The sequence below is a fragment of the Ruditapes philippinarum genome, unplaced genomic scaffold, assembly GCF_026571515.1.
Source record: "Ruditapes philippinarum isolate M1 unplaced genomic scaffold, ASM2657151v2 ctg11977_1_1_1_1, whole genome shotgun sequence".
Classification (NCBI taxonomy): Eukaryota; Metazoa; Mollusca; class Bivalvia; order Venerida; family Veneridae; genus Ruditapes; species Ruditapes philippinarum.
The window spans coordinates 3,001-20,626 of NW_026856734.1; the positions used below are offsets into that span (position 1 = coordinate 3,001).

The 17,626-nt window shown below is 32.1% G+C and overlaps 3 protein-coding genes across 3 annotated transcripts; all 3 read left to right on the forward strand.

Annotated features, from left to right (window-relative positions):
• The first annotated feature begins 746 nt into the window (after positions 1-746).
• On the forward strand, positions 747-3,708 carry LOC132747509 (uncharacterized). Its single transcript, XM_060736910.1, has 2 exons — positions 747-1,123; positions 2,266-3,708. The coding sequence occupies exons 1-2, from the start codon at positions 783-785 to the stop codon at positions 3,602-3,604; spliced, it is 1,680 nt and encodes a 559-aa protein (XP_060592893.1). The 5' UTR covers positions 747-782; the 3' UTR covers positions 3,605-3,708.
• Positions 3,709-7,150: 3,442 nt separating this feature from the next.
• Positions 7,151-10,014, forward strand: LOC132747510 (uncharacterized). Its single transcript, XM_060736911.1, has 2 exons — positions 7,151-8,235; positions 9,662-10,014. Exons 1-2 carry the CDS (start codon positions 7,895-7,897, stop codon positions 9,840-9,842), a joined length of 522 nt encoding a protein of 173 aa, XP_060592894.1. The 5' UTR covers positions 7,151-7,894; the 3' UTR covers positions 9,843-10,014.
• Positions 10,015-10,063: 49 nt separating this feature from the next.
• Positions 10,064-11,551, forward strand: LOC132747508 (uncharacterized). The gene has a single exon (XM_060736909.1). The coding sequence runs from the start codon at positions 10,331-10,333 to the stop codon at positions 10,994-10,996; it is 666 nt and encodes a 221-aa protein (XP_060592892.1). The 5' UTR covers positions 10,064-10,330; the 3' UTR covers positions 10,997-11,551.
• Positions 11,552-17,626: the final 6,075 nt, after the last annotated feature.

Sequence of the window (17,626 nt, forward strand, 5' to 3'; positions counted from 1 at the left end):
CGTGTTTTCGCTCCGCGCCCCTGCCATTTCAACTTGTTAATTATCGACTTTTCGCTAGGTTGACTAGGTCGCGTGACGAAAACACGCTTATATGCGGGAACGCGCTGCGAATTTTAATTTATTAAACCTGCAACCCCGCTAATTGACGTGTTTTCGTTCCGCCGTTTTATTTCTTTAGTCTCGCTCAGCGTCCCCACAGGGCGAAGTTTTATTTTTCTTTATTTTAACTTCCCCCGCGCCCTTTCTCATTAGCGTGTTCTCCCTCTGCCTCCCCCGCCATTTTAACATGTTAATTTTTGACATTTCGCTCGACCGGGTCGCTGGGCGAAAACACGATTGGCACAAATCAGCCACCATACATTGTTGATATGTATCTCTGATGTTATATATACACGTTCTATTTTATTTTTTTTTTACATATCCTCTTACTTCAACTCAATTAATCGACACGGATTAAATGATGATAGAATTAAGGAGATTTTACGAAAATTCTTACCGCATGCAATCATAGAATCTTATTTTGCATAAGTTTCTTTTTAAACAAAATATTAATTGCAATAAAACGCATCGGGATCTGTATGTATATACAACTAGCTATTCGATTTAAGCAAATATAAACGTGTTAGATAACCTCCCTTTTCTACATACTTGCTTATCTGGATTGGTTTATTTTTAGCACAATAAAATCGGTCGTGTAAAGATATTTCAATTATCTTTCTTGTAATAGATTATGAAACCGAAAAGGGACAAATTACTTTTAATGTAAATCTGTGTCAAGGAAAATGGCCGCCATTTCGGGGAGTGAGATGGAAAATCTGTCGGATGAAACATTTCAGTTATTATGTTCACCCTGTAAACGCAAGGGGAGGAATAAAGAAGCGGACAAATACTGTACCGACTGTCATGATTATTACTGCTCAGAGTGTGTGAAATTCCATGAGGATATCCCAGCCCTTTCCGGACATAATATCCTTGATAAAAGTCAGGTTAAACAAGAAACAAGGGTAGGTTTACCTGTAGCACCAACGGAAAAATGCGAGAGACATAGGTTTAAACCTGTTGACATGTATTGTCGAAATCATGATGACGTTGGTTGTTCAACGTGTATGGCAGTAGATCACAGGTATAAATATTTTATATTCTTTAACTTGAAATTAGATATAATTTATAGTATTACAATATCCTAATTAAACTAAATGAATAAACAGTCCTTTATTTTTGTTTGCTCAGGCGTAAAACTGTACAGAGTAAGCGACGCTTTATTTAACTCCATCAAGATTTATAAATGTACATAAAAGGATTTATTATATACTTATAAATGAAATATTGAGAAATATTGATGAAATAAAATGCGTATTTTCATTTTCCGTATTTTCACTGTAAAAATTTATTTTTCACTGCAGTGAAACATATTTTCCGTATTTTCACTGGTGTCTTGCCGGACTACTTTCTTTTATATTCTACCAGTACACAAAATTTAAGGGAAAGTTTTTCAAATTTTATCGCAAAAAAGAGAAAAATGTACATAATAAACAGAAAATTCAAGTTTTTTCTATAAATACATGATTTATTTTCATCTTGTGGCATGAAAATTACCATATTTCACTCGTGGCTACCGCCACTCATGAAATATTTATTTTCATACCACTCGATGAAAATAAATCATGTATTTATAGAAAAAACTTGAATATCCTCTATGTAGTAAACTAGCCATGTAATGTTATTTACACTGTCAAGTCAATTGCACCTAAAGTTCATAACAAAAACGTTAAACGTAATAGGATAAATATGTACTAGATTTTGTTTTTTAATACGGCGACGGTATAAATAATGAAATTAATCGAGTTCTTACATTTCCAATACAAATTAGGATGTGCAAATAAGAATGACACATTTTAAGGTCAATTGACATTTTTATGATATTGATGTTGTTGTTTTTCTTGTTTGTAATAAACATTGTTTCTGGTTCTGTGAAATTTTACTTTATTTAAAGTTTAGTTAAATTGTAATTACAGTAACATTTAATGAAGGAGATAGCGTGCTGATATACTAAATATATCTGATATTGGTTAGTTGTTTGTACACAACTACACTACATTTAAATCTAAGATGTATGACCAATTGGCAGCATTTGAAAAAAAAACGCCAACATTTTACATGGCGTTGTTAAAAAACAAAGTGTTTACTTTATGTAAAACATTTTTTATCACTTTAACATTGGAGAATATTTTTTCACAAACACCTTTTTTTACTTTCCACACACAGGTCATGCAACGATATCTTCGATGTTCCAGAGTTTGTTCAAATAAACCAATCACAAGCACAGACAAAGAAACCACTTGCAGATCTATCCGTAGAAAACGCCAATTTGAAGAAAATGCTAGAAACTCGTATAAATGAAAGGGAGAGTTTGATGAACGACAAACAAAAGGCATTGCTAAAATTGAAAGATTTCAGAAGGGAAATTGAAATGAAGCTGGATAAGCATGAGCAAACAAGTATCGAACAAATCGAGAGTAAATATAATGTCATTGATGAGAAAATAAATGCTGAAATAAAGGTCTTAGAAACTGTACAGAAAGATGTTGAACATGCTGAGGATAGAATGGTGTCATGTGATGATGATAATAATATATCCCAAGCATTCGTCTCTTCTAAAATCGGTAAACGAGCTATTGGTGCTGCCATAAAATGTCGAGAAGAAAAAGCAACTGTAAAGCATGTTAAAGATTTCGAGTTCAAGAGAAATGAAAATATAATAATCTGCCTGAATGAAACGGAAAATCTTGGTAATATATGTCAATCCAATGAAATCTACAAAGTAAAGAAGAAGAGAACATTTAATGTTAGACATCAATCTGACACACAAACATGTTATATATACAGTGCATGTGAACTTGGTGATGGGTCTATAATTCTTGCTGATAACAAAAATAAGAATTTGAAACGTATTGACAGTAAATTCACTAACAAAGATGTTTGTGAATTACCACAATCACCATATCAGATTTGTACAGTCAATACACATGATGTAGCTGCCATAAGGTTCGGAGGAAAAACTATATATTTTGTTTCTTTTGCCAAAGAGCCAAGACGCACTAAAGAAATAAACATTGATCATGAAAGTTATGGTATTGCGTACGCGGTGAACAATTTATACCTTGTTGATTCTCGGAAAACTGTTTTCGTTTACGATATGAATGGTACAAAGCTTAAACAATTCACAAACGATCAGACAGGGCAGCCTTTGTTTAATGATATATACAGCATGACTGTAAGTACTGATGGTAGCAGGATCTATGTTGCTGATGCCACATTTGCAATTGTTGCTCTTAAAGAGGATGGTACTCTACAAGGAAAGTATAACTGTGATGAACTCAGTCATGTAAGACGCGTCTGTACTGCTGAAAATGGGAATATTCTTGCCTGTGGATATGACAATAATTGCATTTTACAGTTCACTAAGGATGGGGAGAAGCTGGGAAATGTTTTGTCCTCAGATGATACAAAAGTAGGATGTCGATCTATATTTTATCATCATAAGAATAATGAGCTTGTAGTTGGTCGATATGATGACAACATGGACATCTACGAACTCATTTGAAAACATTAGGTACTTGTGATAGCCTGTAAAATATGTTGTATTGTTAAAACTATGTATGCTATGTAGACTGTTACATCTGTTTACATTTTGAAAGAAAGTACTTGGTCTGTATTTCCATTGATTTTGTAGCACAAGATATTGTGTCAATGAATGCAAACACAAAATAAAATAAAATAAAATAAAACATTTTACATTTAGTTTAAAAAATTGTATATATTTCAAATTGTACAACATTATCATACAATTAGCATACAATTTCAATATCTTTCTAAATGAACACTGCAAAATCTAAAGTGTATAAAGATAATTATCTGATACCAAACTATTGTTTGAATAAAAAGGATTCAACATGAATGTATTAAATAAATATGGAATCAAAGTACCTTAAAAGCGAATAGCATATACACAAAATCATTTCAAAACAGACAAAATATTCACGCTTCTATGTTACAGCTCTTACGAGAATGGACCAAACGATTATGGCACATTATCATTTTACCTTTGAAAATACTTCATAAATTAAAGCTTTGTTTCCTTTAAATTACTAATATCCTGAATAAATCGATTAAACGAAAAGACTAATTTCAAACGATTTAAAGTGACATTTTTAGAAACAATGTACGATATTTATAACAAACAACAACAACAACATAATTTTCGTCCAAGACATTTATAAATTATTCATTTGATTCGAATCATAATTAAACTTACAAAAGAATCTATTTTTTTTTTAAAATGTTTAACTTTGGTTTTTATAACTAGTATTAGTTGCGCAAACAAATGTTTATTTATATTTGCACTATCAATTACATTCACTTGTGCGTTACCCCTCTCATAATCAACTGAAAAAAACGAAATATTAATATACTGATAACGAGAACTAATCACAGCTTTAAATTTACTGAAAACCGTTTTGTGCTATTTGTATACTGATTGTCACATGATCATTTGCAGGTCAATGTTCAGATGCAAATATCTTAGTTTCGAAGTCGAATTTTTGAGCACAAACATTATTTTACTTTAAATGAAACTATTCAAAGGAATATTAATCAAGGTGCTTTTTAGAAAATTGGGCTTTAAGCGGTTTCAACTTTGCAAAGGTTCGCGCTGTTTATTAAACATGACTTTGATAAAAAAACGAAAACAATTTACCTGTGACAATGACATTATACACACATCAGTATTGTTCGACTGTAAAATATGTGAGAAAAAAAATATCACATCTTTGTACTATTTAGTGTACTATAAAGTGCAAATAATGGAAGAATCTGACGTATTTTTTTTTTAGTTAGATATATCACTTTCTGCTCATTGTACTAAATCAAACATATTAAAGTGTCTCAATTCACAACTAAATTCATCGAGTTGAATTGAAGTTTTCCTTACTCGCACAAAAATTACCTCATTTAAAACACACGATGAATATTACACGTTTGGTGTTAAATGCATTTTAGTAGCACGTACAAGTGTAGACAGTAGTAAGATGTAACTGATATGCTAAAAACATTCAATTTGATATAATATACATAAATATCATCTTATAAGATGAAAAACGTTGTGCAAGTAGAGATTGCTTATATTATAATATTACACATCATTTTTCGTTTGTTTGTTAGAAAAATAATGTGTGTGTTTTGTCTGTTTTTTTTTTTGTATGTTTTTTACCAAATAAAAGCAATTCAATACACTCTTAGAATTAGTGCAACAGTTAGTGTAACACATTAAATACATTTTATATCTTGGACTAAATAATTAAGGTACAGGTGTACATGCATTATACCAAGAAAGAAAATTGAAGATCAATATACAATTGTACCATTATATGTTAACAATTTAAAAAAAATACATTTTGTATTGCAGATTAATAAATTTTGTATTTGAAAGTACGACATATATTCTGCCAACGTAAATTTTGATAGGAGTTGGTCATATTTTGTTTTGTCTCATTGTTGGGCGTAAAAAGATAGAACTGAATTACGTTTATTAATAATTCATCTGGAAAGACTGTAGTCTGAAAATTGAAACATTATATTAAAAAAGAAATCTACATAAAATATAAGTACTTCCAGAGTGAGCTACTGCCACATAGAAAACTATCTTTAAACTCGATATTTTATTTGATAATTCAACCACTTATTTTCTGCATTGTAGATTGTAAACTACGCCTGTACATTTAAAATAAATGTTGCGTTTTCCTCTTTATCACAAAATCGTGCCGCTTTTGCGGCTCCGGTAAAAAACGATATTGCATTTTTATGTGACGCCATTTGACATTTTGACATAGCGTGAAGAACTTACGTTTGTAACGTCGTTTTTCAGTGAATAATCGTGACGTTTATATAGTTTTATATACACGTTTTCTGTCGATTCATGACGAAATCTTACTTTTTCTCTAGAACACGATGCTTGCTGTATTATAAATTCGTTATTAAGATTGTTGACAGGTTATATGACCCTATATAAACGGCTGTTTCCAATAAAACCCTCGCCTTACAACTATTTGGATGAAATGATATCATGCTCGCCAATTCAATTATTTCAGTACTGAACAAACACTGTTATATCCTCTATTATTATTATTATATCTCTCGATTAAAAAAATCTGAACAAAGAGTTGTGACATCGACCTTACCAGCCTAGAACCTAGAAATCTAACACAGGTTTGTCCAAAGAAAAGTTCAAATATGCATTGAATCAATAGCATAACTAACATTACACCGTAGACCATGATTACGGAGAAACCGATTAAGAACCTAGGGATAAGCTTTGTTAAACTCTGTTATATGTTTTTTCATCCACAAGAAGATTCATTACACACACTTTTTTATTTTGAAGGAAGAGGTCGGATAACAATTCTTTTCAACAAAATCGACATGAATCCAATGTCGTTAGATTTTAAAAAAAAAGGTTAAAAGAAAAATATTTACACATTTAAACATGCATTTTTACTTCATATAGGTCGGATTTGTAAATAAAATAATAACCATTTAGTATACAATAAAACTAATTGCTAACTAGTTGATGCATACATTTACATTCTCCGTACCTGAAGTGGTTTAATTTTACGCGCGGTATCGATCGTGGTCATGACATTTGTGAGGTTGATGAAGGCACCCCTATAAAAAAAATGTTGAGCGTTCTTTGCGTAAGTTATTCTTTGCGGTAATTTGGCGCAGTCTCCGCCATGTTTTAAGGAGAAAGAATAAAGACAATGAATTAAGAACATATTCTTTTCTTTTTAGGTAAGTATTAACAAGTAAGAGAAAGAAAAAGACTTTCTTCGATAAGTTTATTCATTGTATTTTTTGTTTATCGTAACTGTTATCAATGGCATTGTATTGTTTAGCTTGCAAACATGTTTAAAGTTGAGAGTCATATGTTTTCGCGGATAAACGTTTTACATACGTATTTTAATATTCATCTATATATCATCATATTTTTACTGTTTATTGTTAATACGCATTTTATATGATAACTATGAACTTTTTGTAAGTAAAATACAGTTTAATAATTGTTTAGACAATTATTTAGAATACATGTAGCATGTTTTATGCCATATTTGGAAAGAGCTCGGTAAATGAACCCAAAGGCAATTAAACGACATAAAGTCGAACATGTAACATATTGTTTGAACATTACTAAATAAACGACATAAAGTCGAACATATAAAATATTGTTTTGAACATTGTTTATATGCTATTTGTCTAACTGAACATATGAAAATTCATTATTATCTTTCATCTTTTGTTAAGTATATACAGTTATAAGTGCCAAATTAATTGATTGTCAGTATTATCATTTGTGCCAATGATTTAGATTGTTATTGTTTTATGCATAATAGTAAATTCTCAAGTTAAGTATCTATAGTAGCAGTTTAGTAATCATCAGTTTAATATGTTTTTATTTCAATCAGATATATAAATAATTAAGGTTGTGTTGTTAATCAGGTTATTATTATTCATTCCAAACATTTTACATTGCAGTATTATAATGATAATGATTTATATTTTAATACTCTTTGCATGTACCCCTAGACATGAGTAAAGTTGAAACGTTGTTATATTTTAGTTGAACAATTAGTTAAATGTTTTTATGCCACATGTTGTTATGCAACGGCAGTCTCCGCCATGTTTTAAGTAGAAAGAATAAAGACAATGAATTAAGAACATATTCTTTTCTTTTTAGACTCCGTATCATATCTTCAATTTGACCCGGCCAACACATTACCTGTTATAGATAACGAAACCGAAAATGGACATATTTTAAATAAGTTAATCTGTGTAAAGGAAAATGGCTGCCATTTCGGGGAGTGAGATTGAGAAACAGTCAGATGAAACACTTCATCTGTTATGTTCTCCCTGTAAACGTAAGGAAATAAATAAAGAAGCGGACAAATATTGTGTTGACTGCCATGATTATTATTGTTCGGATTGTCTAAACGTTCACAATGAATTTCCAGCCTTGTCTGGACATAAAATTCTAGATAAAGATCAAGTCAAAGATGGGGCGACCGGAACATTGCCTGTAACACCAACACAAAGATGCGAGAGACACGGGTTTAAACCTGTTGATATGTATTGCCAAGGTCACGATAACGTTGGGTGTACTTCATGTATGGCAATAGAACACAGGTCAGACACATTCTAATCCATGTCATGCAGAGCGTTAGCCGAAATTAAATAATAAATATAATGAAGCAAATGTAACTTAAACTTATTAGAGTGATATTTGTTTAGTTTACTTAATTTGCCTCTTATCAATTTCCAATTTAATGTACCTATAAATAGTTGCATTTCTTGTGAGATATATCCTAGATATATGATTAAATATGTGTTAATTATGTTTTCAAAAACCTTAAAATAGACCTTGTTTACATAGATTCCGTCAGATAAAAAAATTTGCGCTGTTTGACATACAAATTATCATTCTGACTGAACATGATATTTCATAATTCTTTAAAAACTTTATAAGATACAGTTTAATGAAATAATGTATTCATTTTGCTTCATATGTCGTGTGTGCGTTTATCAATTTAACAAACATAATTTGTGTTATCAATCGCACGGTTTAAACTTCACTGCCACTCTGTATTTCAACTGTCTTTTAGAAAAGTTAGAAAAGAACCTATTTTGGGGCACGCGCAATGAATATCAATACATCTTTCCAATTTAGTTTTGGGAAAAAATGTGTGTTTTTCATGTAAGAAATTGAAAATAATCATGAGGTTTTGCTCTTAACAAGATTTTATTTTCATTTTGGCAAATGGTTATGAATGGCATAGTTTTCATGACTAATACGCCTACGACAAAACTGTTAACACAGTCAAGCTGTACTTAGGAACCGTTGTGATTTTCACAATAAACTCATGTAAAATTATAATTTATTTGAAAATGTTTATTGAAATAAAAGCGAGACAAGTTTTACGTGTAAATACATATAATTATAGTGTAGAGCAATTTTTCCAAGATTCGAATTAGTACCGTAATATTTAAAATGGCCCGGCGATATACGGATTCAAGCTCAAATAATTCTATTATAAAATAAACATAAGAGACATATAAGACATATCTGTTGAAAGCTTAAAGGAGACATGTATAATTTACACAATGAGATAGCTACTGTATCAAATGAAAATGAAGAACGACATTTCTGAGTTAATTGTTTGTTTTCGTCAGTTATTTTATACATTTTTACAAAATGCACTATGTAAGTACATTATTTGTTTCCTTTCCTCAATATTTATAATGTTCTTAACTCGATTATAAAAAGGACACTTTTGGGACTAACAATTAATTACAAATAAAGACATATATGGTTATTAACATGTGAAAATGATAATTCTCGTATCATATTTGGAAAGAAACAAAATGTTTGATGTACAAACACGATCTTTTGTCGAATAGCTCATAAAAGTGTGCCTTAAAATCACATTTAACGTACATATATAATTCACCAAGTTTTATTATTCCTATCTAGATTGCATGGAATGCCACTGTCTAATGTAAAATAAATGCATTGCCTATGCATTATATACAACTTAAATTATTCAATTTTCAGGTCTTGTAACGATGTTTTCTACGTGCCTGAGTACGTCTTAGATCATGACCCTACAACTCAATGTGAAGACGTTCAACGCAAAATGCTAGCTGTTACCGATGACATTGAATTTCAGCTAAACATTCGACAACGGGAAATAAAACGTCTGTTTCAGCGGAAAAAGAAGAAGTTGAAAACATAAAACAGTTCCGGATTGACATCAACCAGAAACTTGACAATCTTGAAAAGAAATGCATTGATAACATAGAAGATAAATACAAAGTATTAATCAAGAAGTTTGAAGAGCAAATTACCATATTGACAACTTTCCAAACAGATGTTCAGACTTCAGCAGCAGATATTATATCCGCCTCATCAAATGTGTCGCAAAAAATTTGTGGGGATGAAAGTAGCTTACTCGGTTACAGAAAGAGTAGATAATGTTTAAAAGAGAAAGCAGTGGAATTCAAAAGATTTGATGTTGTCTTTGAACAACAACCGAAGTTCATGTCAATGATAGACCAAATGGACATGTTGGGAGAAATTGTTGAAGCCAGTTATATATAGGCTAGGGAAAAGAGGGAGATTAGTATGAAACATGATTCAGACTCGAACCCCTGTCATGATATACGCAGTATATGTCAGCTTAAGGATGGCTGAATACAATAATAAAAGCTTAAACGTCTTGACATGACCTCATTTAAAATATTAGATGTCTGTCAACTTCCAAGATCCCCGTGGCAAATTTGTGAAGTTGACAATGAGATAGCTGTATCCTCCAGTTGGATAAACATCGACATTGTAACTACAGAAGGTCCTCTTAAAGTAGCACGGGAAATAAAAACTGATCATCGCTGTTTTGGTTTAGGGTACAAAAATGGAAAATTGTATGTTACTGATTTAATGGAGACTATGTTTGTCTACAACAAGACAGGGACAATGCTGATACAATTTTCCAAAGATCAGTCAGGTAACAACTTGTTTAACAATATCTACAGTCTTACAGTCAGTCAAGATGGCGAGAGGATGTATGTTGCTGACAATCGATATGGTCTTGTAGTACTTAGTAAGGAAGGTAAATTACATGGAAAATATAAACGTTCCAACCTCAGAAATGCAAGGGAGATTTGTGAAACAGACAGTGGATATATACTTGTTTGCGGTGAATCATCTAACATAATTGTACAATTTTCTCCAAATGGTGAGGTGATAGGAGAAATACTTACATCAGATGGAAAAGCAGGAGGTTGTCGGGCGGTCTGCTATGATCGAAATCACAAGAGGCTGATAGTTGGACGACGAGATCGGGATTATATAGAAGTTTACGACATGAAGTGGACAATAAAGAACAAATGATATCTAAACTTTCATGGAAGTTAATCAATAACTGACTCATTGATCAAATTTCAAGACGTCTGTAATGATATTCTCTTAAGATAATCTTAAGGAAGAATCTTACTCAAAATGAATGAAAATTTATTTATGAATAAATTTCATCCTGGAATTGATATTTAATAAAAAAAAATATCATTGTAAAAGATAACTCTTCATGAATTCAATAAAGCTAATTCTAAAATACTTAAGATATAGTAAAATTGTATTTCCAGTTGATTGTCTTAAATTTATTTGATCAAAAGAACAAAAATGAATGTCTAAAATTGAAATTGTTACGTCATACACTTTTGGTGTCATATAAAGGTCACATTAAAAGTAATTAATTAAAAGTTTAATAATCAATTATTTTCTATCATCAATTCATTTGGTAAAGTAATTTCATAAGTATGACGAAGACAGCTTGAATCCCCTATCAGATAATGTGCCGTCATTTTCGTTATACAAACATAGTGTAAGGGGGGCGCTAAATGTTTGCGTTAATGAAAATGATTCTTTTGTGCCTTAAACAGTATTTAATCTGGGTATGTTGTAAATACATTGTAATTGTGTAGCATCATTATTGAATTTATTGCAGTGGTTGAAATAAATATTCTTTTACTTGCATAATATAATTTTATTCAACTCGTTCTAAAAGATCAGTATGGAACCTACAGGCCGGACAAGAAATTGCTAAAAGACGGACGAACGGAAGAAGGGTGAACAGGCGCATAACAATATACGCCAAAAATATATCAAGAGTATACAAAGGGCCATATTCATCCCTTGTGGACTGCATATACATGTGCACAAATGCTGTCAAATTTATAAGACTTTTTACTCCTCCACTAATAATTCTTATCTAAACAGCCATCTTACGTTATTTATGAGCGTTGTTTTCATTTAGAATTTTTAAATGATGGCCTCGGACCGCTAACCTGGGAAACGTTGCTAGAAAAGGTATCATCTTTTATTTTTCAATGAAAAGGTCAGTACTAATTAGATCACATTAGGTTTGTCATTTTTCACCAAAGCTGTATATTTTTTGAAACATTGTATATGTCTGCTAAGACAAGCAAAAGGACAAATACCTAGCTATTAGCATTGTAGTGGCATTGTAGTTTAATACTTGAATGTATTTTCCTATACAAATTTATATAAACAAAGTGGCACGCAGGGCTGGTACAATTTTGATTCATTGGTCATGATTATAATTCTTAGAGATGCACACTTGGAAATAAAACATGCCCAATATCTATAGGTGTTATAGTTTCATAAAAGACTAATAGAATCTATCATTGGGTTAGATAGAGGATAGGGAAATCCCAACCCGAAGGTGATCGGTTCCCGATGGAACCGATTGCCCGAGGGTTGGGATTTCTCTATCCTCTATCTAACCTAATGATTGATTATTTTTTCTCACTCACTTGGACACAATAAATATCAGTAGTAGTATATGCGTCACTTGAACGTCACGACTGCACACGTGCGCTTGAGCCCCAAGACTGCACACGTGCGGCAGCAAGACTGTACACGTGCGGTGGCCATCTTGTTTCCATACATAGTAATATATTTGCATATAATGCGAATATCGGCACATGTGCGGCGGTTATTTTATTGACTTTTTTTTAATATCCCATCGATGCAGGTCCTAGATAAATTATTTATATGGTATATGTGACATGAAATATACTTTTACCCGGTTTTACGCAAATGACCGTCATTTACATATAACGGAATAAGCCCACAAACGCAACAGTCATTTGGAGGTTTTAGTTTTAATATACAAATTTAATCTTTTATCATAGTCGGTATTTGGCCAATCTCTATATACATATTCCAAGTAATATTGAATTTAAAAATATGTATCGGAGCTAATTCATAAACAACGCAGCTGAAATCAGCTTTAATTAATAAATACCCGTATGCTGTACCGTGTGACAAGTACATTAAAATCAAATATGAATATTTTACACCTTAAGGCTGAACATTTAAATGATGTTTGCACCATGTAAGCCTTTTTAAACAATACTAAAAGTAATAAATCCTTAATAAATGACCCATTTTATATACCCATAGGCTGTACAACTATTATTTGCTGTTGTAAGCCGTATTTTAAATATACATTAAAATCAAATATGAATATTTTATGTTTATAACTAAAGATTTAAATGATGATGTTAACATGATGTAATGTATTGTTTTGATAACAGTAATGATACAATAACTCTTCAATAGCCATATGAAAACTGTAAAAAAAAATCTAAATAAAAAAAATCAAACTATTCATTTTTAATTAAAAAATTTTAAAACATTAAGAACAAAAATTAAAATGGAAAAAAAAAACCTTTCCATCAATCAAAACTCCCTTTTTTTATTGGTAGTTATTTAAAAATTCTTTTAAAATTTTAAAGGATTTTTTAAAAAAAAACCTAACACTAGTTTAATTTTAAAAAAAAAACAAATTTTTTTTCCCTGTCTAAGAAGGGAAAATTTTCTCCAAAAGAAAAACATTTTCCGACAAAAAAGGAACCTTAAAAAAAAACATTTTCAAAAATTGTTTTAAATTGTCAAAATTAAATATTTTAAAAATTTTTGATTTTTTTTTTTAAAAAAGTAAAGATTTTTAAAAATTTTACATAAAGTTCTTATTTTTTTCATTATAAAAAAAAAAAATTTTCCCCCTTTTTTAATTATTTTGAAAAAGGGAAAAACAAGCCACGGCAAAAAAAATAAATAAACAAGGTAAGGATAATTTTCTGTCGTAATATTCATATTTGTATATTGGTATGCGTGTTATTTCGTCAATTTATTTGTTAAGCACTACCTGAACATAAAAAGTTATTATCTACCAAATTAAAAAAACTTTTTAGGCAAAACTTAATTGTTCGCTCTTAAGAAAACACATTTTTAAAACGAGTCTGATGGTGACCTCTATCACGTCCTTGCGAAGTGTGTTTATATCGGAGAAATTATAATTTTTATTCATTCATTAAATAGCCAGCCAGACAGTTAACATCTATCTCGACTGACATTAATTGGATATTGATTTTAACAGCGTCCGGCAAAAAACAAATAGTATGTGAGTTAAACCCATCTCCAATATTATGTTAATAATATCTTACATAAATGTACTATTCGATTAATTAAGTTTGTTTGATTATTTTGAGGTATATTAGAAAAACAATATATTTTTTAATAAAGCAATATATAACATAATATATGAATGAAAATTAATGAACAGTGTTATGATAAAATCAATATTTAACACACGAGCGTTGTTTAAATACTTTATTCTCATTGGCTACCTGTCAAAATTATTAATAATAACACCTGGTTGATTATAAATGCTCACTTCCGACTTCCCTTCGTGGCGTGCACGTCGCTCGGAAGGCATAGGTCACACCAGATGGGTGACCTAGTTAGGTCACTTAGCTGGTGTGACCTAACCAACGACGAAGGGTGTGGCCCTAAAGAGAGCTGCTGCTCCCGGAAGAGGTGCCTTTCCTCCTATTGTCATTTGTTCAACAAGCGAGAGAATTTGGTCCTAGAGAAGGTCTACGACGATCGACAGCTTGAAAAGACCTCCGTCGCGGCTCTACGACATCGACGACGTTGCAGGCGAATAAGTCCTCCGTTGCAGGCTCTACGTTACCAGCAATCGTAATAGAGGCCGACTAGTCTGGGACATATGGGAAACCGGCGCCCAGTATAAATAAAACTAACAAGAGGGCCATGATGGCCCTAGATCGCTCACCTGAATTATCAAACTCATCCAAACAATTACCTAGACAAGCATTCTGACCAAGTCTCATGACAGGTGAGTCAAAAATGTGACCACTACAGTGTTAACAAGGATTATCCATATTTGAGCAGTGCGACCTAGTTTTTTACCCAGGTGACACATATTCAAACTTGACCTAGAAATCATCAAAACAAACTTTCAGACCAATTTCCAGGATACTTGGATCAAAACAGTAGCAACTAGAGTGTTAACAAGATTTTTCTATTTTTAGCTCCTGTGACCTAGTTTTTCATCCGAGATGTCCCATGTTCGATTTATTCCAAGCAATGACCTATTCAAGTTTCCTGACCAAGTTTGATGACAATTGAGTCAAAATTGTGACCACTAGAGTGTTAACAAGGTTTTTCTATTTTTAGCTCCTGTGACCTAGTTTTTCATCCGAGATGACCCATGTTCGAACTCATCCGAGCTATCACCTAGACAAGCATCTTGATCAAGTTTGATGATGATTGATGCAAAAATGTGACCGCTAAAGTGTTAACAAGGTTTTTCTATTTATAGCTCCGGTGACCTAGTTTTTCATCCGAGATGACCCATATTCGAACTCATCCGAGCTATTATCTAAACAAGCATCCTGACAAAGTTTGATGATGATTGGGTCAAAAATGTGACCACTAGAGTGTTCACAAGGTTTTTCTATTTTTAGCTCCTGTGACCTAGTTTTTCATCAGAGATGACCCATGTTCGAACTCATCCAAGCAATTGACTAGACAAGCATTCTGACCAATTTTGATGATGATTGGTTCAAAAATGTGACCACTAGAGTGTTAACAAGGTTTTTCTATTTTTAGCTCCTGTGACCTAGTTTTTCATCCGAGATGACCCATGTTCGAACTCATCCGAGCTATCACCTAGACAAGCATCTTGATAAAGTTTGATGATGATTAATGCAAAAATGTGACCGCTAAAGTGTTAACAAGGTTTTTCTATTTATAGCTCCGGTGACCTAGTTTTTCATCCGAGATGACCCATATTCGAACTCATCCGAGCTATTATCTAAACAAGCATCCTGACAAAGTTTGATGATGATTGGGTCAAAAATGTGACCACTAGAGTGTTCACAAGGTTTTTCTATTTTTAGCTCCTGTGACCTACTTTTTCATCCGAGATGACCCATGTTCGAACTCATCCGAGCTATCACCTAGACAAACATCCTGACCAAGTTTGATGATGATTGGGTAAAAAATGTGACCTCTAGAGTGTTCACAAGGTTTTTCTATTTTTAGCTCTTGTGACCTAGTTTTTCATCCGAGATGACCCATATTCGAACTCATCCGAGCTTTCAACTAGATAAGCATCCTGACCAAGTTTGATGATGATTGAGGCAAAAATGCGACCGCTAGAGTGTTCACAAGCAATTGTGGACGGCCGGACGGACGACGGACGACGGACGACGGACGACGGACATTCACCGATCCTAAAAGCTCACCCTGAGCAAGCTCAGGTGAGCTAAAAACACACACACAAATTATAAATGCATCATTTGCTGAGACGTTTTCTTACTGGTCACACCGTAAACAAACAGGTAACGTACATTTAAAATATAATTTCTTTGATGAGACAAACAAAAAAATATTTTTTTCAATACCGATTTAATACGTATAGTTGTCCACTTAGTGTTTATATGAGAGCTTGTCTTGCTGTCTGCGGTGTGAGTAATTTTCTAGGGCGAGGGAGATATGTTACGAAATGCAACCCGTAACGTTTAAATCTTTCCTGTCCCCGTCATGAGAATGAATCTATGTTGCATCCACTGCAGACGGAGTCCCAAATAAGGGATGGTTTCAGTCTTGAAACTGTGAAGTTTCGGCTATATGACCGTAGATTTGAGCTTTGAATCTATTAAGCGAAATGGATTCATTAATCTCAATATGTCACAAAGTTCAACTGTATTTCATTAAATAATATTTTAATAGTAGTAAAGATAAACCAGATTATGCCATCTCTCAATCCGACAAAAGCCTGTGTTGCCGTTCGTAAGTGCCACTATTGTGTCATATAACTCATATTGAATCACGGGAAGGACGATATTTTTATGTGTTTTTTCATAAATGATATGATTATTAATGAACATTTATCCGTAAAATGTTAATAAATCGTTTACTTAATATAAAACAATAGAAATGACAATAATATATACACAGATACTTGTAAAAAGTACAATTGAGCAATTGTTTACAAACACAAAGTTACGAAACACATGTCTGTTGTTTTCTATTAGGTCCGTGCACTTAAAATAATAAACGGAAAATCTCAGTTTTCTGCATTTAGTAGCGAGGATCAGAGATGTTAACACTTACTTCAGACAGGCAAAATAATATTCGATTTAAAGTTTAAATTAAACTATGTGTGTAGGATGTTAACAGACCATCGCTTGTCAAATGAAATTGTAACCTTGACAGATTACCATAATCAAGCTGACCCAATCAAAACAGTATAGGATTGTATTTGATTAGATAGTGAGAGATGGTTTTGTGTTTTTTCCATATGGCTATTTAAGAGTTATTGTATCATTAATGTTATTAAAATGTCAATGTTATGATAATAAAATATGAATAATGTATTAGTGTATTGTTTTTTATTACTACTATAACGTCAATTTTTTTACATATCATATACTATAGTGGTAAGCGATTATAAAGGCTATAGGATTAAACATGTTAAGCAATTTGTTAAGCATAGTATGACTTATCATAAAAATGACCTCTCCAGATAAACATATCCTCTCGAAAATTGACTGCTCCCAAAATTAAAATCCAAGATGGCTGCTTTATATAGACAAAGAAGGAAAAAACTCGTCTAGAGTGGGG